Source organism: Salvelinus fontinalis, unplaced genomic scaffold (genome assembly GCF_029448725.1).
Source record: "Salvelinus fontinalis isolate EN_2023a unplaced genomic scaffold, ASM2944872v1 scaffold_0003, whole genome shotgun sequence".
Lineage (NCBI taxonomy): Eukaryota > Metazoa > Chordata > Actinopteri > Salmoniformes > Salmonidae > Salvelinus > Salvelinus fontinalis.
In genome coordinates, this window is record NW_026600212.1 from 19,498 (window position 1) to 46,928 (window position 27,431).

The 27,431-nt window shown below is 42.5% G+C and overlaps 1 protein-coding gene across 1 annotated transcript in view; it reads left to right on the plus strand.

The window, feature by feature from the left end:
• The first annotated feature begins 7,899 nt into the window (after positions 1 to 7,899).
• Positions 7,900 to 27,431, plus strand: part of LOC129841923 (annexin A5-like) — a 42,078-nt gene continuing 22,546 nt past the window's right edge. The window contains exons 1-3 of the mRNA XM_055910293.1: positions 7,900 to 7,945; positions 22,684 to 22,768; positions 22,859 to 22,953. Of these exons, the coding sequence (XP_055766268.1) occupies positions 7,943 to 7,945; positions 22,684 to 22,768; positions 22,859 to 22,953 (183 nt within the window). The 5' untranslated portion in view covers positions 7,900 to 7,942. The remainder of the gene's footprint in view (positions 7,946 to 22,683; positions 22,769 to 22,858; positions 22,954 to 27,431) is intronic.

The window sequence follows — 27,431 nt, forward strand, 5'->3', positions numbered from 1 at the left end:
GAAATAACACATATGGAATCATGTAGTAACCAAAAAAAGTGTTAAACAAATCAACATATATTTTATATTTGAGATTCTTCAAATAGTTTTGCCTTGATGACAGCTTTGCACACTCTTGGCATCCCCGGCCGTGTCCTCAGAGCATGTGCAGACCAGCTGGCTGGTGTGTTTACGGACATATTCAATCAATCCTTATCCCAGTCTGCTTCAAGAGGGCCACCATTGTTCCTGTACCCAAGAAAGCTACGGTAACTGAGCTAAACGACTACCGCCCCGTAGCACTCACTTCTGTCATCATGAAGTGCTTTGAGAGACTAGTCAAGGACCATATCACCTCCACCCTACCTGACACCCTAGACCCACTTCAATGTGCTTACCGCCCCAATAGGTCCACAGACGATGCAATCGCCTGCACACTGCACACTGCCCTATCCCATCTGGACAAGAGGAATACCTATGCTGTTCATTGACTTTTTTAAATTTGATTTTATTTCACCTTTATTTAACCAGGTAGGCCAGTTGAGAACAAGTTCTCATTTACAATTGAGATCTGGCCAAGATAAAGCAAAGCAGTTCGACACATACAGCAACACAGAGTTACACATGGAGTAAACAAAACATAGTCAATAATACAGTAGAACAAAAGAAAACAAAAAGTGTATAAACAATGTGAGCAAATGAGGTAAGATAAGGGAGGTAAGGCAATAAATAGGCCATGGTGGCGAAGTAATTACAATATAGCAGTTAAACACTGGAATGGTAGGATATGCAGAAGATGAATGTGCAAGTATAGATACTTGGGTGCAAAGGAGCAAGATAGATAAATAAATACAGTATGGGGATGAGATAGTTAGATGGGCTGTTTACAGCTCTACAGCTCAGCATTTAACACCATAGTACCCTCCAAACTCGTCATTAAGCTGGAGGCCCTGGGTCTCGACCCAACCCTGTGCAACTGGGTCCTGGACTTTCTGACGGGACGCCCCCAGGTGGTGAAGGTAGGAAACAACACCTCCACTTCGCTGATCCTCAACACTGGGGCCCCACAAGGCTGCGTTCTGAGCCCTCTCCTGTACTCCCTGTTCACCCACGACTGTGTGGCCAAGCACGCCTCCAACTCAATCATCAAGTTTGCAGACGACACTACAGAAGTAGGCCTGATTACCAACAACAACGAGACGGCCTACAGGGAGGAGGTGAGGGCCCTCGGAGTGTGGTGTCAGGAAAATAACCTCTCACTCAACGTCAACAAAACAAAGGAGATGATTGTGGACTTCAGGAAACAGCAGAGGGAGCACGCCCCCTATCCATATCGATGGGACAGCAGTGGAGAAGGTGGAAAGTTTTAAGTTCCTCGATGTACATATTAGCGACAAACTGAAATGGTCCACCCACACAGATAGTGTGGTGAAGAAGGCGCAACAGCGCCTCTTCAACCTCAGAAGGCTGAAAAAATGTGGCTTGTCACAAACCCTCACTAACTTTTATAGGTACACAATTGAGAGCATCATGTCAGGCTGTATCACCGCCTGGTACGGCAACTGCACCGCCCACAACCGCAGTGCTCTCCAGAGGGTAGTTGCGATCTGCACAACGCATCACCGGGGGCTAGGGTCAGTCTGTTATATCTGGAGTATTTCTCCTGTCTTATCCGGTGTCCTGTGTGAATTTAAGAATGCTCTCTCTAATTCTCTCTCTCTTTTTCTCTCTCTCTTTCTTTCTTTCTTTCTCTCTCTCGGAGAACCTGAGCCCTAGGACCATGCCTCAGGACTACCTGGCCTGATGACTGCTTGCTGTCCCCAGTCCACCTGGTCGTGCTGCTGCTCCAGTTTCAACTGTTCTGCCTGCGGCTGAGGAACCCTGACCTGTTCACCGGACGTGCTACCTGTCCCAGACCTGCTGTTTTCAACTCTCTAGAGACAGCAGGAGCGGTAGAGATACTCTGAATGATCTGCTATGAAAAGCCAACTGATATTTACTCCTGAGGTGCTGACCTGTTGCACCCTCGACAACCACTGTGATTATTATTATTTGACCCTGTTGGTCATTTATGAACATTTGAACACCTTGGCCATGCTCTGTTATAATCTCCACCCGGCACAGCCAGAAGAGGACTGGCCACCCCTCATAACCTGGTTCCTCTCTAGGTTTCTTCCTAGGTTTTGTCCTTTCTAGGGAGTTTTTCCTGGCCACCGTGCCTCTACACCTGCATTGCTTGCTGTTGGGGTTTTATCCTGGGTTTCTGTACAGCACTTTGTGACATCAGTTGATGTAAGAAGGGCTTTATAAATAAATGTGATTGATTGACTGCCTGTTCACACCGCTACCGTCCAGAAGGCGAGGTCAGTACAGGTGCATCAAAGCTGGGACAGAGAGATTGAAAAACAGCTTCTATCTCAAGGCCATCAGACTGTTAAACAGCCATCACTAGCACAGAGAGGCGGCTGCCAACATACAGACAAGATATCATTGGCCACTTTAGTAAATGGAACACTAGTGACTTTAAATAATGTCACTTTAATAATGTTTACATATCTCGCATTACTCATCTCATATGTACAGTGGGGCAAAAAAGTATTTACACCATAATTTGAAAATAAATTCATTAAAAATCCTACAATGTGATTTTCTGGACTTTTCCCCCTCATTTTGTCTGTCATAGTTGAAGTGTACCTATGATGAAAATTACAGGCTTCTCTCATCTTTTTAAGTGGGAGAACTTGCACAATTGGTGGCTGACTAAATACTTTTTTGCCCCACTGTAGATACTGTATCCTACACTATCTATTCTTTATTCTTCAGTTAATTAGTCACTGCCTGTTCACCCCACTATCATCCGGGAAGGCGAGGTCAGTACAGGTTCATCAACCGAGAGACTGAAAAACAGCTTCTATCTCAAGGCCATCAGACTGCTAAACAGCAATCATTAACTCAGAGGCTGCTGCCTACAGTGGCCAAATCACTGGCCACTTAAATAAATGGATCACTAGCCACTTTAAACAATGCCACTTTAATACTGTTTACATATCTTACATTATTCATCTCATATGTATATACTGTATTTTATACCATCTATTGCATCTTGCCTGTGCCGCTCAGCCATATATTTGTACATATTCTCATTCACCCCTTTAGATTTGTGTGTATTAGGTAGTTGTTGGGGAATTGGTAGATTACTTGTTGGTTATTACTGCACTGTCGGAACTAGAAGCACAAGCATTTCTCTACACTCGCATTAACATCTGCTAACCATGTGTATGTGACCAATAAAATCTGATTTGATTCGCTAGGGTGAGTAAAATGGTGTTCTCTCATTGTGTCTGGAAGTAACTACTAACAAGCTAGCCTGTGTTAGCTCGGGTGCTTGACAGCCGTTTCGGCTCAACCCTACTCCTCGGCCAGTCCCTAAAGCGCACTACAGTCAGACAACATATTACAGCTGTTTCAGATCAACCCTACTCCTCGGCCAGTCCCTAAAGCCACTACAGTCAGACAACATATTACAGCTGTTTCAGATCAGCCCTACTCCTCGGCCAGTCCCTAAAGCGCACTACAGTCAGACAACATATTTACTAACCGTTTGCTTCAGCCAGTCTGACGAGTCGCTGTGCGGTGAGTTGTTTAGTCATATAGGGTGGAGTCCCGACCCGCTCTCGGGAACTCGTTTTTCCACTCTTTCTCAGCCTCCCTTCTCCTTTCTCTTTCTCCTCCATTCACTGAGCTCCGGTGCAGACTCGATCTCCGGTAAGTTTATACCGCTCTTATTAACCGACAACATCAGATAGTGAGTTTATGAGTTGTTAAAGTGGCTAGTCTGCTGAATTAGACAGTTGATGTTTATTCTGTGAGCAGTGAGAGACACCAGGATTATATCAGATTAGGGGCAAAATAAATACAATTGAACTTCGGTTCATAGAACCGGAGTTATGTCATTAACCTCTGGTAGGCAAAATTCGGTTTTAATAACCAAAGCGGGTTTCTGTTTTCTTCCTACGAATGTGGCTCTATCTTCGGAACAGTTTAAACTACAACATATTTTGAGCACATGACCCCATCACTGAAAGATAAGACTCTCATGAACAATAGTATTTGCAGTATTTGTCTTCTACAACAGAGTGGACAAGACCACCCCATCACTGAAGGATAACACATACAGTATGTGTCTTCAGGCACTAAATCAAACTGGAGGGAAAATAACATCGTCAATAACGATGTTCTGAATCTTTTCAACACAGAAGTTCAGTCAAAATGATTGTCTAATAATCTTATGCACTTCCCTTTCCGATGCATTCCAGTCACTTCAAACCAGACTTCCTTGGGATTGAAAATACTGTCAAAAGTACCGTCAGACTGGTTTGTAATAGACTGTCATAACCCCAATTTACGAAAGTAAACATTGGCCGCGGATTACATTACATTGGTAACCCCTGGGCTAACACGTTCATGCTAACTACCTTTAGCTACACGATAGTGTCTCCCAGCGGTGGAAAAACTACTGCATTCTCATAGTTGAGTCAAAGTTAAGATACCTTAATAGAAAATGACTCAAGTGAAAGTCACCCAGTAAAATACTACTTGAGTAAAGGTATTTGATTTTAAATGTACTTACAAGTATGAATCATTTTATATTCCTTCTATTATGTAAACCAGACGGCACAATCTTTTTATTTTTATTGTTTACGGATAGCCAGGGTCATAATCCAACACTCAGACATCATTTACAAACAAAACATCAGAGGCAGTAGGGATGACCAGGGATGTTCTCTGTTTAGTGAGTCTGCCAGATCAGAGGCAGTAGGGATGACCAGGGATGTTCTCTGTTTAGTGAGTCCTCCAGATCAGAGACAGTAGGGATGACCAGGGATGTTCTCTGTTTAGTGAGTCCTCCAGATCAGAGGCAGTAGGGATGACCAGGGACGTTCTCTGTTTAGTGAGTCCTCCAGATGAGAGGCAGTAGGGATGACCAGGGATGTTCTCTGTTTAGTGAGTCCTCCAGATCAGAGGCAGTAGGGATGACCAGGGTTGTTCTCTGTTTAGTGAGTCCTCCAGATCAGAGGCAGTAGGGATGACCAGGGATGTTCTCTGTTTAGTGAGTCCTCCAGATCAGAGGCAGTAGGGATGACCAGGGATGTTCTCTGTTTTGTGAGTCCTCCAGATCAGAGGCAGTAGGGATGACCAGGGATGTTCTCTGTTTAGTGAGTCCTCCAGATCAGAGGCAGTAGGGATGACCAGGGATGTTCTCTGTTTAGTGAGTCCTCCAAATCAGAGGCAGTAGGGATGACCAGGGATGTTCTCTGTTTAGTGAGTCCTCCAGATCAGAGGCAGTAGGGATGACCAGGGATGTTCTCTGTTTTGTGAGTCCTCCAGATCAGAGACAGTAGGGATGACCAGGGATGTAATAGAATGCACGTGGTATAAACCAATGTAGACACTAAAAGCTTCCAAGATAAAAATGTTTAGACAATAGTTAAGCAAGTGATGATTAATGACGTTCCTAAACGTTTCAACACAGCGTGGCAATTGTAAGTTACACGCAGGCAACTGTCACGTTCTGACCATAGTTCTTGTGTGTTTTGCTTGTTTTAGTGTTGGTCAGGACGTGAGCTGGGTGGGCATTCTATGTTGTGTGTCTAGTTTGTCTGTTTCTATGTTTGGCCTAATATGGTTCTCAATCAGAGGCAGGTGTTTTGTGTTGTCTCTGATTGGGAATCATATATAGGTGGCTTGTTTTGTGTTGGGGTTTGTGGGTGGTTGTTTCCTGTCTCTGTGTTTTCTCTGCACCAGCTAGGACTGTATCGGTTTGCCACATTTGTTTATTTTGTATTGTTGTAAGTGTTCACGTTATTCGTAATTAAACATGTTGAGCACTGGCTACGCTGCGTGTTGGTCCGATCCCTGCTACACCTTCTCTTCTCGTGAAGAGGAGGAAGGCTGCCGTTACAGCGCCGCTAACCGCTGAAAAGCCTACGGATAATAAGAAGCTAGTTAAGGGTGAGCTGTGGGCGCCGCTATCCGCTGAAAAGCCTACAGATAATAAGAAGCTAGTTATGGGTGAGCTGTGGGCTCCGCTAACCGCTGAAAAGCCTACGGATAATAAGAAGCTAGTTATGGGTGAGCTGTGGACGCCGCTGACCGCTGAAAAGCCTACGGATAATAAGAAGCTAGTTAAGGGTGAGCTGTGGGCGCCGCTATCCGCTGAAAAGCCTACGGATAATAAGAAGCTAGTTATGGGTGAGCTGTGGACGCCGCTAACCGCTGAAAAGCCTACGGATAATAAGAAGCTAGTTATGGGTGAGCTGTGGGCGCCGATAACCGCTGAAAAGCCTACAAATAATAAGAAGCTAGTTATAGGTGAGCTGTGGACGCCGCTATCCGCTGAGGGGCCTACCGATAATAAGAAGCTAGTTAAGGGTGAGCTGTGGGCGCCGCTATCCGCTGAAAAGCCTACAGATAATAAGAAGCTAGTTATGGGTGAGCTGTGGGCTCCGCTAACCGCTGAAAAGCCTACGGATAATAAGAAGCTAGTTATGGGTGAGCTGTGGACGCCGCTGACCGCTGAAAAGCCTACGGATAATAAGAAGCTAGTTAAGGGTGAGCTGTGGGCGCCGCTATCCGCTGAAAAGCCTACGGATAATAAGAAGCTAGTTATGGGTGAGCTGTGGACGCCGCTAACCGCTGAAAAGCCTACGGATAATAAGAAGCTAGTTATGGGTGAGCTGTGGGCGCCGATAACCGCTGAAAAGCCTACAAATAATAAGAAGCTAGTTATAGGTGAGCTGTGGACGCCGCTATCCGCTGAGGGGCCTACCGATAATAAGAAGCTAGTTAAGGGTGAGCTGTGGACGCCGCTAACCGCTGAAAAGCCTACAGATAATAAGAAGCTAGTTATGGGTGAGCTGTGGACGCCGCTATCCTCTGAAAAGCGTACGGATAATAAGAAGCTAGTTAAGGGTGAGCTGTGGACGCCGCTAACCGCTGAAAAGCCTACGGATAATAAGAAGCTAGTTATGGGTGAGCTGTGGACGCCGCTGACCGCTGAAAAGCCTACGGATAATAAGAAGCTAGTTATGGGTGAGCTGTGGACGCCGCTGACCGCTGAGAAGCATACGGATAATAAGAAGCTAGTTATGGGTGAGCTGTGGACGCCGCTAACCGCTAAAAAGCCTACGGATAATAAGAAGCTAGTTATGGGTGAGCTGTGGACGCCGCTAACCGCTGAAAAGCCTACAGATAATAAGAAGCTAGTTAAGGGTGAGCTGTGGGCGCCGCTGAGAAGCATACAGATAATAAGAAGCTAGTTATGGGTGAGCTGTGGGCGCCGCTGACCGCTGAGAAGCCTACGGATAATAAGAAGCTAGTTAAGGGTGAGCTGTGGGCGCCGCTGACCGCTGAAAAGCCTACAGATAATAAGAAGCTAGTTAAGGGTGAGCTGTGGACGCCGCTGACCGCTGAAAAGCCTACGGATAATAAGAAGCTAGTTATGGGTGAGCTGTGGACGCCGCTAACCGCTGAAAAGCCTACGGATAATAAGAAGCTAGTTATGGGTGAGCTGTGGACGCCGCTGACCGCTGAGAAGCATACGGATAATAAGAAGCTAGTTATGGGTGAGCTGTGGACGCCGCTAACCGCTGAAAAGCCTACGGATAATAAGAAGCTAGTTATGGGTGAGCTGTGGACGCCGCTGACCGCTGAGAAGCATAATAGAAGCATAATACGGATAATAAGAAGCTAGTTAAGGGTGAGCTGTGGGCTGTTGCAGAACATGTTCTATAACTGTTGTATGAATGGAAACATGCAGTGTGTTTTTCATGACTTTAAAAGTGGAAAACGTTTTGACGGCGTTTTGAAGCGTTTGGCTTGTTGGTTGTCGTTCTAAGTGTGTTTCTCTTTTCAGACACCCCCTCCTCCTCCGAATCAAACCAACGATCACCAATCTACCACAATGGTAAGTTGACCTCACCGAAGACCCCTCTAGAGTGGAATGTTTCACTGCCCCACCCTGACGATTCTGGTAAAATGTTAATGTTTAACTTTCCATCTCTGCCTGTAATGTGAAACGCTATCCGCAGCACAGCCCAGGAGACTGTCATTAAATAATCATTATTTCACGCTTGTTGAAATGAGTGGACGCAGCGTGCGTAGAGTTCCACATTATATTTAATAGTGAATCTATCAACCAAAACAACAAAGAATATAATAAACGTCCAGTAATGCAGTGCTCAAGGCAACTATACAAAAACAAGATCCCACAAACAACAGGTTGGGAAAAGGCTGCCTAAATATGATCTCCAATCAGAGACAACGATAGACAGCTGCCTATGATTGGGAACCATACCCGGCCAACATAGAACAATAGACAATATGAGCTCAGAACAAAAGACCAGTAGAATGGAGGTCATTATAGAATAGGTTATTACACTAGACCAGTAGAATGGAGGGAGGTCATTATAGAATAGGTTATTACACTAGACCAGTAGAATGGAGGTCATTATAGAATAGGTTATTACACTAGACCAGTAGAATGGAGGTCATTATAGAATAGGTTATTACACTAGACCAGTAGAATGGAGGTCATTATAGAATAGGTTATTACACTAGACCAGTAGAATGGAGGTCATTATAGAATAGGTTATTACACTAGACCAGTAGAATGGAGGTCATTATAGAATAGGTTATTACACTAGACCAGTAGAATGGAGGTCATTATAGAATAGGTTATTACACTAGACCAGTAGAATGGAGGTCATTATAGAATAGGTTATTACACTAGACCAGTAGAATGGAGGTCATTATAGAATAGGTTATTACACTAGACCAGTAGAATGGAGGTCATTATAGAATAGGTTATTACACTAGACCAGTAGAATGGAGGTCATTATAGAATAGGTTATTACACTAGACCAGTAGAATGGAGGTCATTATAGAATAGGTTATTACACTAGACCAGTAGAATGGAGGTTATTATAGAATAGGTTATTACACTAGACCAGTAGAATGGAGGTCATTATAGAATAGGTTATTACACTAGACCAGTAGAATGGAGGTCATTATAGAATAGGTTATTACACTAGACCAGTAGAATGGAGGTCATTATAGAATAGGTTATTACACTAGACCAGTAGAATGGAGGTCATTATAGAATAGGTTATTACACTAGACCAGTAGAATGGAGGTCATTATAGAATAGGTTATTACACTAGACCAGTAGAATGGAGGGAGGTCATTATAGAATAGGTTATTACACTAGACCAGTAGAATGGAGGTCATTATAGAATAGGTTATTACACTAGACCAGTAGAATGGAGGGAGGTCATTATAGAATAGGTTATTACACTAGACCAGTAGAATGGAGGGAGGTCATTATAGAATAGGTTATTATACTAGACCAGTAGAATGGAGGGAGGTCATTATAGAATAGGTTATTACACTAGACCAGTAGAATGGAGGTCATTATAGAATAGGTTATTACACTAGACCAGTAGAATGGAGGTCATTATAGAATAGGTTATTACACTAGACCAGTAGAATGGAGGTCATTATAGAATAGGTTATTACACTAGACCAGTAGAATGGAGGTCATTATAGAATAGGTTATTACACTAGACCAGTAGAATGGAGGTCATTATAGAATAGGTTATTACACTAGACCAGTAGAATGGAGGTCATTATTGAATAGGTTATTACACTAGACCAGTAGAATGGAGGTCATTATAGAATAGGTTATTACACTAGACCAGTAGAATGGAGGGAGGTCATTATAGAATAGGTTATTACACTAGACCAGTAGAATGGAGGGAGGTCATTATAGAATAGGTTATTATACTAGACCAGTAGAATGGAGGGAGGTCATTATAGAATAGGTTATTACACTAGACCAGTAGAATGGAGGTCATTATAGAATAGGTTATTACACTAGACCAGTAGAATGGAGGTCATTATAGAATAGGTTATTACACTAGACCAGTAGAATGGAGGTCATTATAGAATAGGTTATTACACTAGACCAGTAGAATGGAGGTCATTATAGAATAGGTTATTACACTAGACCAGTAGAATGGAGGTCATTATAGAATAGGTTATTACACTAGACCAGTAGAATGGAGGTCATTATTGAATAGGTTATTACACTAGACCAGTAGAATGGAGGTCATTATAGAATAGGTTATTACACTAGACCAGTAGAATGGAGGGAGGTCATTATAGAATAGGTTATTACACTAGACCAGTAGAATGGAGGTCATTATAGAATAGGTTATTACACTAGACCAGTAGAATGGAGGTCATTATAGAATAGGTTATTACACTAGACCAGTAGAATGGAGGTCATTATAGAATAGGTTATTACACTAGACCAGTAGAATGGAGGGAGGTCATTATAGAATAGGTTATTACACTAGACCAGTAGAATGGAGGTCATTATAGAATAGGTTATTACACTAGACCAGTAGAATGGAGGGAGGTCATTATAGAATAGGTTATTACACTAGACCAGTAGAATGGAGGGAGGTCATTATAGAATAGGTTATTATACTAGACCAGTAGAATGGAGGGAGGTCATTATAGAATAGGTTATTACACTAGACCAGTAGAATGGAGGTCATTATAGAATAGGTTATTACACTAGACCAGTAGAATGGAGGTCATTATAGAATAGGTTATTACACTAGACCAGTAGAATGGAGGTCATTATAGAATAGGTTATTACACTAGACCAGTAGAATGGAGGTCATTATAGAATAGGTTATTACACTAGACCAGTAGAATGGAGGTCATTATAGAATAGGTTATTACACTAGACCAGTAGAATGGAGGTCATTATAGAATAGGTTATTACACTAGACCAGTAGAATGGAGGTCATTATAGAATAGGTTATTACACTAGACCAGTAGAATGGAGGGAGGTAATTATAGAATAGGTTATTACACTAGACCAGTAGAATGGAGGTCATTATAGAATAGGTTATTACACTAGACCAGTAGAATGGAGGTCATTATAGAATAGGTTATTACACTAGACCAGTAGAATGGAGGTCATTATAGAATAGGTTATTACACTAGACCAGTAGAATGGAGGTCATTATAGAATAGGTTATTACACTAGACCAGTAGAATGGAGGTCATTATAGAATAGGTTATTACACTAGACCAGTAGAATGGAGGTCATTATAGAATAGGTTATTACACTAGACCAGTAGAATGGAGGTCATTATAGAATAGGTTATTACACTAGACCAGTAGAATGGAGGTCATTATAGAATAGGTTATTACACTAGACCAGTAGAATGGAGGTCATTATAGAATAGGTTATTACACTAGACCAGTAGAATGGAGGGAGGTCATTATAGAATAGGTTATTACACTAGACCAGTAGAATGGAGGGAGGTCATTATAGAATAGGTTATTATACTAGACCAGTAGAATGGAGGGAGGTCATTATAGAATAGGTTATTACACTAGACCAGTAGAATGGAGGTCATTATAGAATAGGTTATTACACTAGACCAGTAGAATGGAGGTCATTATAGAATAGGTTATTACACTAGACCAGTAGAATGGAGGTCATTATAGAATAGGTTATTACACTAGACCAGTAGAATGGAGGTCATTATAGAATAGGTTATTACACTAGACCAGTAGAATGGAGGTCATTATAGAATAGGTTATTACACTAGACCAGTAGAATGGAGGTCATTATTGAATAGGTTATTACACTAGACCAGTAGAATGGAGGTCATTATAGAATAGGTTATTACACTAGACCAGTAGAATGGAGGGAGGTCATTATAGAATAGGTTATTACACTAGACCAGTAGAATGGAGGTCATTATATAATAGGTTATTACACTAGACCAGTAGAATGGAGGTCATTATAGAATAGGTTATTACACTAGACCAGTAGAATGGAGGTCATTATAGAATAGGTTATTACACTAGACCAGTAGAATGGAGGGAGGTCATTATAGAATAGGTTATTACACTAGACCAGTAGAATGGAGGTCATTATAGAATAGGTTATTACACTAGACCAGTAGAATGGAGGGAGGTCATTATAGAATAGGTTATTACACTAGACCAGTAGAATGGAGGGAGGTCATTATAGAATAGGTTATTATACTAGACCAGTAGAATGGAGGGAGGTCATTATAGAATAGGTTATTACACTAGACCAGTAGAATGGAGGTCATTATAGAATAGGTTATTACACTAGACCAGTAGAATGGAGGTCATTATAGAATAGGTTATTACACTAGACCAGTAGAATGGAGGTCATTATAGAATAGGTTATTACACTAGACCAGTAGAATGGAGGTCATTATAGAATAGGTTATTACACTAGACCAGTAGAATGGAGGTCATTATAGAATAGGTTATTACACTAGACCAGTAGAATGGAGGTCATTATAGAATAGGTTATTACACTAGACCAGTAGAATGGAGGTCATTATAGAATAGGTTATTACACTAGACCAGTAGAATGGAGGGAGGTAATTATAGAATAGGTTATTACACTAGACCAGTAGAATGGAGGTCATTATAGAATAGGTTATTACACTAGACCAGTAGAATGGAGGTCATTATAGAATAGGTTATTACACTAGACCAGTAGAATGGAGGTCATTATAGAATAGGTTATTACACTAGACCAGTAGAATGGAGGTCATTATAGAATAGGTTATTACACTAGACCAGTAGAATGGAGGTCATTATAGAATAGGTTATTACACTAGACCAGTAGAATGGAGGTCATTATAGAATAGGTTATTACACTAGACCAGTAGAATGGAGGTCATTATAGAATAGGTTATTACACTAGACCAGTAGAATGGAGGTCATTATAGAATAGGTTATTACACTAGACCAGTAGAATGGAGGTCATTATAGAATAGGTTATTACACTAGACCAGTAGAATGGAGGTCATTATAGAATAGGTTATTACACTAGACCAGTAGAATGGAGGTCATTATAGAATAGGTTATTACACTAGACCAGTAGAATGGAGGTCATTATTGAATAGGTTATTACACTAGACCAGTAGAATGGAGGTCATTATAGAATAGGTTATTACACTAGACCAGTAGAATGGAGGGAGGTCATTATAGAATAGGTTATTACACTAGACCAGTAGAATGGAGGTCATTATAGAATAGGTTATTACACTAGACCAGTAGAATGGAGGTCATTATAGAATAGGTTATTACACTAGACCAGTAGAATGGAGGTCATTATAGAATAGGTTATTACACTAGACCAGTAGAATGGAGGGAGGTCATTATAGAATAGGTTATTACACTAGACCAGTAGAATGGAGGTCATTATAGAATAGGTTATTACACTAGACCAGTAGAATGGAGGGAGGTCATTATAGAATAGGTTATTACACTAGACCAGTAGAATGGAGGGAGGTCATTATAGAATAGGTTATTATACTAGACCAGTAGAATGGAGGGAGGTCATTATAGAATAGGTTATTACACTAGACCAGTAGAATGGAGGTCATTATAGAATAGGTTATTACACTAGACCAGTAGAATGGAGGTCATTATAGAATAGGTTATTACACTAGACCAGTAGAATGGAGGTCATTATAGAATAGGTTATTACACTAGACCAGTAGAATGGAGGTCATTATAGAATAGGTTATTACACTAGACCAGTAGAATGGAGGTCATTATAGAATAGGTTATTACACTAGACCAGTAGAATGGAGGTCATTATAGAATAGGTTATTACACTAGACCAGTAGAATGGAGGTCATTATAGAATAGGTTATTACACTAGACCAGTAGAATGGAGGGAGGTAATTATAGAATAGGTTATTACACTAGACCAGTAGAATGGAGGTCATTATAGAATAGGTTATTACACTAGACCAGTAGAATGGAGGTCATTATAGAATAGGTTATTACACTAGACCAGTAGAATGGAGGTCATTATAGAATAGGTTATTACACTAGACCAGTAGAATGGAGGTCATTATAGAATAGGTTATTACACTAGACCAGTAGAATGGAGGTCATTATAGAATAGGTTATTACACTAGACCAGTAGAATGGAGGTCATTATAGAATAGGTTATTACACTAGACCAGTAGAATGGAGGTCATTATAGAATAGGTTATTACACTAGACCAGTAGAATGGAGGTCATTATAGAATAGGTTATTACACTAGACCAGTAGAATGGAGGTCATTATAGAATAGGTTATTACACTAGACCAGTAGAATGGAGGTCATTATAGAATAGGTTATTACACTAGACCAGTAGAATGGAGGTTATTATAGAATAGGTTATTACACTAGACCAGTAGAATGGAGGTCATTATAGAATAGGTTATTACACTAGACCAGTAGAATGGAGGTCATTATAGAATAGGTTATTACACTAGACCAGTAGAATGGAGGTCATTATAGAATAGGTTATTACACTAGACCAGTAGAATGGAGGTCATTATAGAATAGGTTATTACACTAGACCAGTAGAATGGAGGTCATTATAGAATAGGTTATTACACTAGACCAGTAGAATGGAGGTCATTATAGAATAGGTTATTACACTAGACCAGTAGAATGGAGGGAGGTCATTATAGAATAGGTTATTACACTAGACCAGTAGAATGGAGGTCATTATAGAATAGGTTATTACACTAGACCAGTAGAATGGAGGGAGGTCATTATAGAATAGGTTATTACACTAGACCAGTAGAATGGAGGGAGGTCATTATAGAATAGGTTATTATACTAGACCAGTAGAATGGAGGGAGGTCATTATAGAATAGGTTATTACACTAGACCAGTAGAATGGAGGTCATTATAGAATAGGTTATTACACTAGACCAGTAGAATGGAGGTCATTATAGAATAGGTTATTACACTAGACCAGTAGAATGGAGGTCATTATAGAATAGGTTATTACACTAGACCAGTAGAATGGAGGTCATTATAGAATAGGTTATTACACTAGACCAGTAGAATGGAGGTCATTATAGAATAGGTTATTACACTAGACCAGTAGAATGGAGGTCATTATTGAATAGGTTATTACACTAGACCAGTAGAATGGAGGTCATTATAGAATAGGTTATTACACTAGACCAGTAGAATGGAGGGAGGTCATTATAGAATAGGTTATTACACTAGACCAGTAGAATGGAGGGAGGTCATTATAGAATAGGTTATTATACTAGACCAGTAGAATGGAGGGAGGTCATTATAGAATAGGTTATTACACTAGACCAGTAGAATGGAGGTCATTATAGAATAGGTTATTACACTAGACCAGTAGAATGGAGGTCATTATAGAATAGGTTATTACACTAGACCAGTAGAATGGAGGTCATTATAGAATAGGTTATTACACTAGACCAGTAGAATGGAGGTCATTATAGAATAGGTTATTACACTAGACCAGTAGAATGGAGGTCATTATAGAATAGGTTATTACACTAGACCAGTAGAATGGAGGTCATTATTGAATAGGTTATTACACTAGACCAGTAGAATGGAGGTCATTATAGAATAGGTTATTACACTAGACCAGTAGAATGGAGGGAGGTCATTATAGAATAGGTTATTACACTAGACCAGTAGAATGGAGGTCATTATAGAATAGGTTATTACACTAGACCAGTAGAATGGAGGTCATTATAGAATAGGTTATTACACTAGACCAGTAGAATGGAGGTCATTATAGAATAGGTTATTACACTAGACCAGTAGAATGGAGGGAGGTCATTATAGAATAGGTTATTACACTAGACCAGTAGAATGGAGGTCATTATAGAATAGGTTATTACACTAGACCAGTAGAATGGAGGGAGGTCATTATAGAATAGGTTATTACACTAGACCAGTAGAATGGAGGGAGGTCATTATAGAATAGGTTATTATACTAGACCAGTAGAATGGAGGGAGGTCATTATAGAATAGGTTATTACACTAGACCAGTAGAATGGAGGTCATTATAGAATAGGTTATTACACTAGACCAGTAGAATGGAGGTCATTATAGAATAGGTTATTACACTAGACCAGTAGAATGGAGGTCATTATAGAATAGGTTATTACACTAGACCAGTAGAATGGAGGTCATTATAGAATAGGTTATTACACTAGACCAGTAGAATGGAGGGAGGTCATTATAGAATAGGTTATTACACTAGACCAGTAGAATGGAGGTCATTATAGAATAGGTTATTACACTAGACCAGTAGAATGGAGGTCATTATAGAATAGGTTATTACACTAGACCAGTAGAATGGAGGTCATTATAGAATAGGTTATTACACTAGACCAGTAGAATGGAGGTCATTATAGAATAGGTTATTACACTAGACCAGTAGAATGGAGGTCATTATAGAATAGGTTATTACACTAGACCAGTAGAATGGAGGTCATTATAGAATAGGTTATTACACTAGACCAGTAGAATGGAGGGAGGTCATTATAGAATAGGTTATTACACTAGACCAGTAGAATGGAGGTCATTATAGAATAGGTTATTACACTAGACCAGTAGAATGGAGGTCATTATAGAATAGGTTATTACACTAGACCAGTAGAATGGAGGGAGGTCATTATAGAATAGGTTATTACACTAGACCAGTAGAATGGAGGTCATTATAGAATAGGTTATTACACTAGACCAGTAGAATGGAGGTCATTATAGAATAGGTTACTACACTAGACCAGTAGAATGGAGGTCATTATAGAATAGGTTATTACACTAGACCAGTAGAATGGAGGGAGGTCATTATAGAATAGGTTATTACACTAGACCAGTAGAATGGAGGTCATTATAGAATAGGTTATTACACTAGACCAGTAGAATGGAGGGAGGTCATTATAGAATAGGTTATTACACTAGACCAGTTAAATGGGTTCCCATCCTGGTTTAATCCAAGTTAAATGGGTCCCCATCCTGGTTTAATCCAAGTTAAATGGGTCCCCATCCTGGTTTAATCCAAGTTAAATGGGTCCCCATCCTGGTTTAATCCAAGTTAAATGGGTCCCCATCCTGGTTTAATCCAAGTTAAATGGGTCCCCATCCTGGTTTAATCCAAGTTAAATGGGTTCCCATCCTGGTTTAATCCAAGTTAAATGGGTCCCCATCCTGGTTTAATCCAAGTTAAATGGGTCCCCATCCTGGTTTAATCCAAGTTAAATGGGTCCCCATCCTGGTTTAATCCAAGTTAAATGGGTCCCCATCCTGGTTTAATCCAAGTTAAATGGGTCCCCATCCTGGTTAAATCCAAGTTAAATGGGTTCCCATCCTGGTTTAATCCAAGTTAAATGGGTTCCCATCCTGGTTTAATCCAAGTTAAATGGGTCCCCATCCTGGTTTAATCCAAGTTAAATGGGTTTCCATCCTGGTTTAATCCAAGTTAAATGGGTTTCCATCGCATTTTCAACTCTACTGATGGTTTTCTCACAAAAATGTTGTAATGCTTCTGATGAAAGTCAATTCTAGTTTCTAGCAAACCAGTGTGTGTGTTTGTGGAGCAGAGGGGCTGTATTTGGGGAAGTCAGTATGAGTCATGTGTGTGGGCCTTTCTTCAAGGGGCTTTATTGGCATCGGAACATATGTTTACATTGCCAAAGCAAGTGAAATGGATAAACAATAGAAATGGTCTGATAGTGTCTGTCTGTCTGTCTGTCTGTCTGTCTGTCTGTCTGTCTGTCTGTCTGTCTGTCTGTCTGTCTGTCTGTCTGTCTGTCTGTCTGTCTGTCTGTCTGTCTGTCTGTCTGTCTGTCTGTCTGTCTGTCTGCCACGCACGCACGCACGCACGCACGCACGCACGCACGCACGCAAACCGGACACTGATAGTTTGAGTCAACAGTAGATAGTGTGTTTACTGTTGTCATTAATCAGATGTTCTCTGACAGACGCTTCCTGCCACATCGATACGTAGTGTAGACTGGGACTACACCACTTTATCAACAGGTTCATTACATTAGTAGACTAGGACTACACCACTTTATACTGTCAACAGGTTCATTACATTAGTAGACTGGGACTACACCACTTTATCAACAGGTTCATTACATTAGTAGACTGGGACTACACCACTTTATCAACAGGTTCATTACATTAGTAGACTGGGACTACACCACTTTATACTGTCAACAGGTTCATTACATTAGTAGACTGGGACTACACCACTTTATACTATCAACAGGTTCATTACATTAGTAGACTGGGACTACACCACTTTATACTGTCAACAGGTTCATTACATTAGTAGACTGGGACTACACCACTTTATACTGTCAACAGGTTCATTACATTAGTAGACTGGGACTACACCACTTTATACTGTCAACAGGTTCATTACATTAGTAGACTGGGACTACACCACTTTATCAACAGGTTCATTACATTAGTAGACTGGGACTACACCACTTTATACTATCAACAGGTTCATTACATTAGTAGACTGGGACTACACCACTTTATACTGTCAACAGGTTCATTACATTAGTAGACTGGGACTACACCACTTTATCAACAGGTTCATTACATTAGTAGACTGGGACTACACCACTTTATACTGTCAACAGGTTCATTACATTAGTAGACTGGGACTACACCACTTTATCAACAGGTTCATTACATTAGTAGACTGGGACTACACCACTTTTTACGGTCAACAGGTTCATTACATTAGTAGACTGGGACTACACCACTTTATACTGTCAACAGGTTCATTACATTAGTAGACTGGGACTACACCACTTTATCAACAGGTTCATTACATTAGTAGACTGGGACTACACCACTTTATCAACAGGTTCATTACATTATTAGACTGGGACTACACCCCTTTATACTATCAACAGGTTCATTACATTAGTAGACTGGGACTACACCACTTTATACTATCAACAGGTTCATTACATTAGTAGACTGGGACTACACCACTTTATACTATCAACAGGTTCATTACATTAGTAGACTGGGACTACACCACTTTATCAACAGGTTCATTACATTAGTAGACTGGGACTACACCACTTTATCAACAGGTTCATTACATTAGTAGACTGGGACTACACCACTTTATACTATCAACAGGTTCATTACATTAGTAGACTGGGACTACACCACTTTATCAACAGGTTCATTACATTAGTAGACTGGGACTACACCACTTTATCAACAGGTTCATTACATTAGTAGACTGGGACTACACCACTTTATACTATCAACAGGTTCATTACATTAGTAGACTGGGACTACACCACTTTATACTATCAACAGGTTCATTACATTAGTAGACTGGGACTACACCACTTTATACTATCAACAGGTTCATTACATTAGTAGACTGGGACTACACCACTTTATACTATCAACAGGTTCATTACATTAGTAGACTGGGACTACACCACTTTATCAACAGGTTCATTACATTAGTAGACTGGGACTACACCACTTTATACTGTCAACAGGTTCATTACATTAGTAGACTGGGACTACACCACTTTATCAACAGGTTCATTACATTAGTAGACTGGGACTACACCACTTTATACTATCAACAGGTTCATTACATTAGTAGACTGGGACTACACCACTTTATACTATCAACAGGTTCATTACATTAGTAGACTGGGACTACACCACTTTATCAACAGGTTCATTACATTAGTAGACTGGGACTACACCACTTTATCAACAGGTTCATTACATTAGTAGACTGGGACTACACCACTTTATACTATCAACAGGTTCATTACATTAGTAGACTGGGACTACACCACTTTATACTATCAACAGGTTCATTACATTAGTAGACTGGGACTACACCACTTTATACTATCAACAGGTTCATTACATTAGTAGACTGGGACTACACCACTTTATACTATCAACAGGTTCATTACATTAGTAGACTGGGACTACACCACTTTATCAACAGGTTCATTACATTAGTAGACTGGGACTACACCACTTTATACTGTCAACAGGTTCATTACATTAGTAGACTGGGACTACACCACTTTATCAACAGGTTCATTACATTAGTAGACTGGGACTACACCACTTTATACTATCAACAGGTTCATTACATTAGTAGACTGGGACTACACCACTTTATACTATCAACAGGTTCATTACATTAGTAGACTGGGACTACACCACTTTATCAACAGGTTCATTACATTAGTAGACTGGGACTACACCACTTCATACTATCAACAGGTTCATTACATTAGTAGACTGGGACTACACCACTTTATACTATCAACAGGTTCATTACATTAGTAGACTGGGACTACACCACTTTATACTATCAACAGGTTCATTACATTAGTAGACTGGGACTACACCACTTTATATGTAGTAATTAGTAGTAATTACATTACAGTATACATTAGCCACAGGCCTCTCTGGTCTACCATGAACTACATTACCCACAGTCCTCTCTGGTCTACCCTGAACTACATTACCCACAGCCCTCTCTGGTCTACACTGAACAACATTACCCACAGTCCTCTCTGGTCTACCCTGAACTACATTACACACAGTCCTCTCTGGTCTACCCTGAACTACATTACCCACAGTCCTCTCTGGTCTACCCCGAACTACATTACCCACAGTCCTCTCTGGTCTACCCTGAACTACATTACCCACAGTCCTCTCTGGTCTACCCTGAACTACATTACCCACAATCCTCTCTGGTATACCCTGAACTACATTATCCACAGTCCTATCTGATCTACCCTGAACTACATTACCCACAGTCCTCTCTGGTCTACCATGAACTACATTACCCACAGTCATCTATGGTCTACCCTGAACTACATTACCCACAGTCCTCTCTGGTCTACCCTAAACTACTTTACCCACAGTCCTCTCTGGTCTACCATGAACTACATTACCCACAGTCCTCTCTGGTCTACCCTGAACTACATTACCCACAGCCCTCTCTGGTCTACCCTAAACTACTTTACCCACAGTCCTCTCTGGTCTACCATGAACTACATTACCCACAGTCATCTATGGTCTACCCTGAACTACATTACCCACAGTCATCTATGGTCTACCCTGAACTACTTTACCCACAGTCCTCTCTGGTCTACCCTGAACTACTTTACCCACAGTCCTCTCTGGTCTACCCTGAACTACATTACCCACAGTCCTCTCTGGTCTACCCTGAACTACTTTACCCACAGTCCTCTCTGTTCTACCCTGAACTACTTTATCCACAGTCCGCTCTGGTCTACACTGAACTACATTACCCACAGTCATCTCTGGTCTACCCTGAACTACATTACCCCCACAGTCCTCTCTGGTCTACCCTGAACTACATTACCCACAGTCCTCTCTGGTCTACCCTGAACTACTTTACCCACAGTCCTCTCTGGTCTACCCTGAACTACTTTACCCACAGTCCTCTCTGTTCTACCCTGAACTACTTTATCCACAGTCCGCTCTGGTCTACACTGAACTACATTACCCACAGTCATCTCTGGTCTACCCTGAACTACATTACCCCCACAGTCCTCTCTGGTCTACCCTGAACTACATTACCCACAGTCCTCTCTGGTCTACACTGAACTACGTTACCCACATTCCTCTCTGGTCTACCCTAAACTACTGTACCCACAGTCCTCTCTGGTCTACCCTGAACTACATTACCCACAGTCCTCTCTGGTCTACCCTAAACTACTTTACCCACAGTCCTCTCTGGTCTACCATGAACTACATTACCCACAGTCCTCTCTGGTCTACCCTGAACTACATTACCCACAGTCCTCTCTGGTCTACCCTGAACTACATTACCCACAGTCATCTATGGTCTACCCTGAACTACATTACCCACAGTCATCTATGGTCTACCCTGAACTACTTTACCCACAGTCCTCTCTGGTCTACCCTGAACTACTTTACCCACAGTCCTCTCTGGTCTACCCTGAACTACATTACCCACAGTCCTCTCTGGTCTACCCTGAACTACTTTACCCACAGTCCTCTCTGTTCTACCCTGAACTACTTTATCCACAGTCCGCTCTGGTCTACACTGAACTACATTACCCACAGTCATCTCTGGTCTACCCTGAACTACATTACCCCCACAGTCCTCTCTGGTCTACCCTGAACTACATTACCCACAGTCCTCTCTGGTCTACACTGAACTACGTTACCCACATTCCTCTCTGGTCTACCCTAAACTACTGTACCCACAGTCCTCTCTGGTCTACCCTGAACTACATTACCCACAGTCCTCTCTGGTCTACCATGAACTACATTACCCACAGTCATCTATGGTCTACCCTGAACTACATTACCCACAGTCCTCTCTGGTCTACCCTGAACTACATTACCCACAGTCCTCTCCGGTCTACCCTAAACTACTTTACCCACAGTCCTCTCTGGTCTACCCTGAACTACATTACCCACAGTCCTTTCTGGTCTACCCTGAACTACATTACCCACAGTCCTCTCTGGTCTACCCTGAACTACATTACCCACAGTCCTCTCTGGTCTACCCTGAACTACATTACCCACAATCCTCTCTGATATACCCTGAACTACTTTACCCACAGTCCTCTCTGATCTACCCTGAACTACATTCCCACAGTCCTCTCTGGTCTACCCTAAACTACTTTACCCACAGTCCTCTCTGGTCTACCCTGAACTACATTACCCAGGGTCCTCCTATGTGTCTGTTCTCTGATAGGCTGGTCGAGGCAGTGTGAAAGCCAGTGGAAACTTCAACGCCAACCAAGATGCAGCGACCCTCTACAAGGCCATGAAGGGACTGGGTCAGTGGTGTGGTTGGTCTGAATATTATGCAAACTGAGGGAGTAACCATGGCACCAAAGATTTGACTATGGTGTTTGTTGTTGCCATAGGAACCGATGAGGATTCCATCATGAAGTTGTTGACGTCTCGTAGCAACAGCCAGAGACAGCAGATCAAAGCTGCATACAAGACCCTGCATGGCAAGGTCAGAACACAACCACAATACAACCACAATATAACCACAACACAACCACAATACAACCACAATACAACCACAACCACAATACAACCACAACCACAATACAACCACAAACACAACAAAACCACAATACAACCACAACCACAATACAACCACAATACAACCACAACCACAATACAACCACAATACAACCACAACCACAATACAACCACAATACAACCACAACCACAATACAACCACAATACAACCACAATACAACCCCAATACAACCACAACCACAATACAACCACAACACAACCACAATACAACCACAACCACAACACAACCACAATACAACCACAACACAACCACAATACAACCACAACACAACCACAATACAACCACAATACAACCACAATACAACCACAACACAACCACAACCGCAATACAACCACAATACAACCACAATACAACCACAATACAACCACAACACAACCGCAACACATCCGCAATTCAACCGCAGTACAACCACAACACAACCACAATACAACCACAACACAACCACAATACAACCACAATACAACCACAACACAACCACAACACAACCACAACCGCAATACAACCACAATTTAACCACAATACAACAACAACCACAATAAAATCACAATACAACCACAACCACAATACAACCACAATACAACCACGACCACAATACAACCACAATACAACCACGACCACAATACAACCACAATACAATCACAACCACAATAAAACCACAATACAACCACAACCACAATACAACCACAATAAAACCACAAACACAATACCACCACAACACAACCACAACACAACCACAATACAACCACAACTGCAATAAAAGCACCACCACAATATAACCACAATACAACCACAACACAACCACAACCACAATACAACCACAATACAACCACAATACAACCACAATACAACCACAACACAACCACAACCACTATAAAACCACAACCCCAATACAACCACAATACAACCACAACACAACCACAACCACAATACAACCACAATATTGCCACAATAGAACCACAACTGCAATAAAACCCACAACCACAATATAACCACAATACAACCACAACCACAATACAACCACAATACAACCACAATACAACCACAATACAACCACAACCACAATATAACCACAACCACAATACAACTAAAACAACAATACTACCACAACAACAATACAACCACAATACAACCACAATACAACCACAATACAACAACAATACAACCACAACACAACCACAACCACAATACAACCACAATATTGCCACAATACAACCACAACCACAATACAACCACAACAACAATACAACCACAATACAACCACAATACAACCACAATACAACAACAATCACAATATAACCACAATACAACCACAACCACAATACAACCACAATAAAACCACAACCACAATATAACCACAATACAACCACAACCACAATACAACCAAAATACAACCACAACCACAATACAACCACAACACAACCACAACCACAATTCAACCACAACCACAATACAACCACAATACAACAGAAATACAACCACAACCACAATTCAACCACAATACAACCACAACCACAATACAACCACAATACAACCACAACCACAATACAACCACAACACAACCACAATGCAACCACAATACAACCACAACACAACCGCAACACAACCACAATAAAACCACAACACAACCACAACACAACCACAATACAACCACAATAAAACTACAATAAAACCACAACCACAATACAACCACAACACAACCACAACACAACCACAATACAACCACAATAAAACCACAACCACAATACAACCACAACACAACCACAACACAACCACAATACAACCACAATAAAACCACAACCACAAAACAACCACAATACAACCACAACACAACCACAACACAACCACAACAACAATACAACTAGGGATGGTTATTCTAACATCCGAACGGACCATATGGTGGGGGGAGAGCCAAGATGGAGGAATGGTGGATTCATCACCCTGGTGGGGGGAGAGCCAAGATGGAGGAATGGTGGATTCATCACCCTGGTGGGGGGAGAGCCAAGATGGAGGAATGGTGGATTCAAACCACTGGTGGGGGGAGAGCCAAGATGGAGGAATGGTGGATTCATCACCCTGGTGGGGGGAGAGCCAAGATGGAGGAATGGTGGATTCATCACCCTGGTGGGGGGAGAGACAAGATGGAGGAATGGTGGATTCATCACCCTGGTGGGGGGAGAGCCAAGATGGAGGAATGGTGGATTCATCACCCTGGTGGGGGGAGAGCCAAGATGGAGGAATGGTGGATTCATCACCCTGGTGGGGGGAGAGCCAAGATGGAGGAATGGTGGATCCATCACCCTGGTGGGGGGAGAGCCAAGATGGAGGAATGGTGGATTCATCACCCTGGTGGGGGGAGAGCCAAGATGGAGGAATGGTGGATTCATCACCCTGGTGGGGGGAGAGACAAGATGGAGGAAAGGTGGATTCATCACCCTGGTGGGGGGAGAGCCAAGATGGAGGAATGGTGGATTCATCACCCTGGTGGGGGGAGAGCCAAGATGGAGGAATGGTGGATTCATCACCCTGGTGGGGGGAGAGACAAGATGGAGGAATGGTGGATTCATCACCCTGGTGGGGGGAGAGCCAAGATGGAGGAATGGTGGATTCATCACCCTGGTGGGGGGAGAGACAAGATGGAGGAATGGTGGATTCAAACCACTGGTGGGGGGAGAGCCAAGATGGAGGAATGGTGGATTCATCACCCTGGTGGGGGGAGAGCCAAGATGGAGGAATGGTGGATTCATCACCCTGGTGGGGGGAGAGACAAGATGGAGGAATGGTGGATTCATCACCCTGGTGGGGGGAGAGCCAAGATGGAGGAATGGTGGATTCATCACCCTGGTGGGGGGAGAGACAAGATGGAGGAATGGTGGAATCATCACCCTGGTGGGGGGAGAGACAAGATGGAGGAATGGTGGATTCATCACCCTGGTGGGGGGAGAGCCAAGATGGAGGAATGGTGGATTCATCACCCTGGTGATGGGAGAGCCAAGATGGAGGAATGGTGGATTCATCACCCTGGTGGGGGGAGAGCCAAGATGGAGGAATGGTGGATTCATCACCCTGGTGGGGGGAGAGCCAAGATGGAGGAATGGTGGATTCATCACCCTGGTGGGGGGAGAGACAAGATGGAGGAATGGTGGATTCATCACCCTGGTGGGGGGAGAGCCAAGATGGAGGAATGGTGGATTCATCACCCTGGTGGGGGGAGAGCCAAGATGGAGGAATGGTGGATTCATCACCCTGGTGGGGGGAGAGCCAAGATGGAGGAATGGTGGATTCATCACCCTGGTGGGGGGAGAGCCAAGATGGAGGAATGGTGGATTCATCACCCTGGTGGGGGGAGAGACAAGATGGAGGAATGGTGGATTCAAACCACTGGTGGGGGGAGAGCCAAGATGGAGGAATGGTGGATTCATCACCCTGGTGGGGGGAGAGCCAAGATGGAGGAATGGTGGATTCAAACCACTGGTGGGGGGAGAGCCAAGATGGAGGAATGGTGGATTCATCACCCTGGTGGGGGGAGAGCCAAGATGGAGGAATGGTGGATTCAAACCACTGGTGGGGGGAGAGCCAAGATGGAGGAATGGTGGATTCAAACCACTGGTGGGGGGAGAGCCAAGATGGAGGAATGGTGGATTCAAACCACTGGTGGGGGGAGAGCCAAGATGGAGGAATGGTGGATTCATCACCCTGGTGGGGGGAGAGCCAAGATGGAGGAATGGTGGATTCATCACCCTGGTGGGGGGAGAGCCAAGATGGAGGAATGGTGGATTCATCACCCTGGTGGGGGGAGAGCCAAGATGGAGGAATGGTGGATTCATCACCCTGGTGGGGGAGAGCCAAGATGGAGGAATGGTGGATTCATCACCCTGGTGGGGGAGAGCCAAGATGGAGGAATGGTGGATTCATCACCCTGGTGGGGGAGAGCCAAGACAGAGGAATGGTGGATTCATCACACTGGTGGGGGGAGAGCCAAGATGGAGGAATGGTGGATTCAACACACTGGTGGGGGGAGAGCCAAGATGGAGGAATGGTGGATTCATCACCCTGGTGGGGGAGAGCCAAGATGGAGGAATGGTGGATTCATCACCCTGGTGAGGGAGAGCCAAGACGGAGGAATGGTGGATTCATCACACTGGTGGGGGGAGAGCCAAGATGGAGGAATGGTGGATTCATCACCCTGGTGGGGGGAGAGCCAAGATGGAGGAATGGTGGATTCATCACCCTGGTGGGGGGAGAGCCAAGATGGAGGAATGGTGGATTCATCACCCTGGTGGGGGGAGAGCCAAGATGGAGGAATGGTGGATTCATCACCCTGGTGGGGGGAGAGCCAAGATGGAGGAATGGTGGATTCATCACCCTGGTGGGGGGAGAGCCAAGAC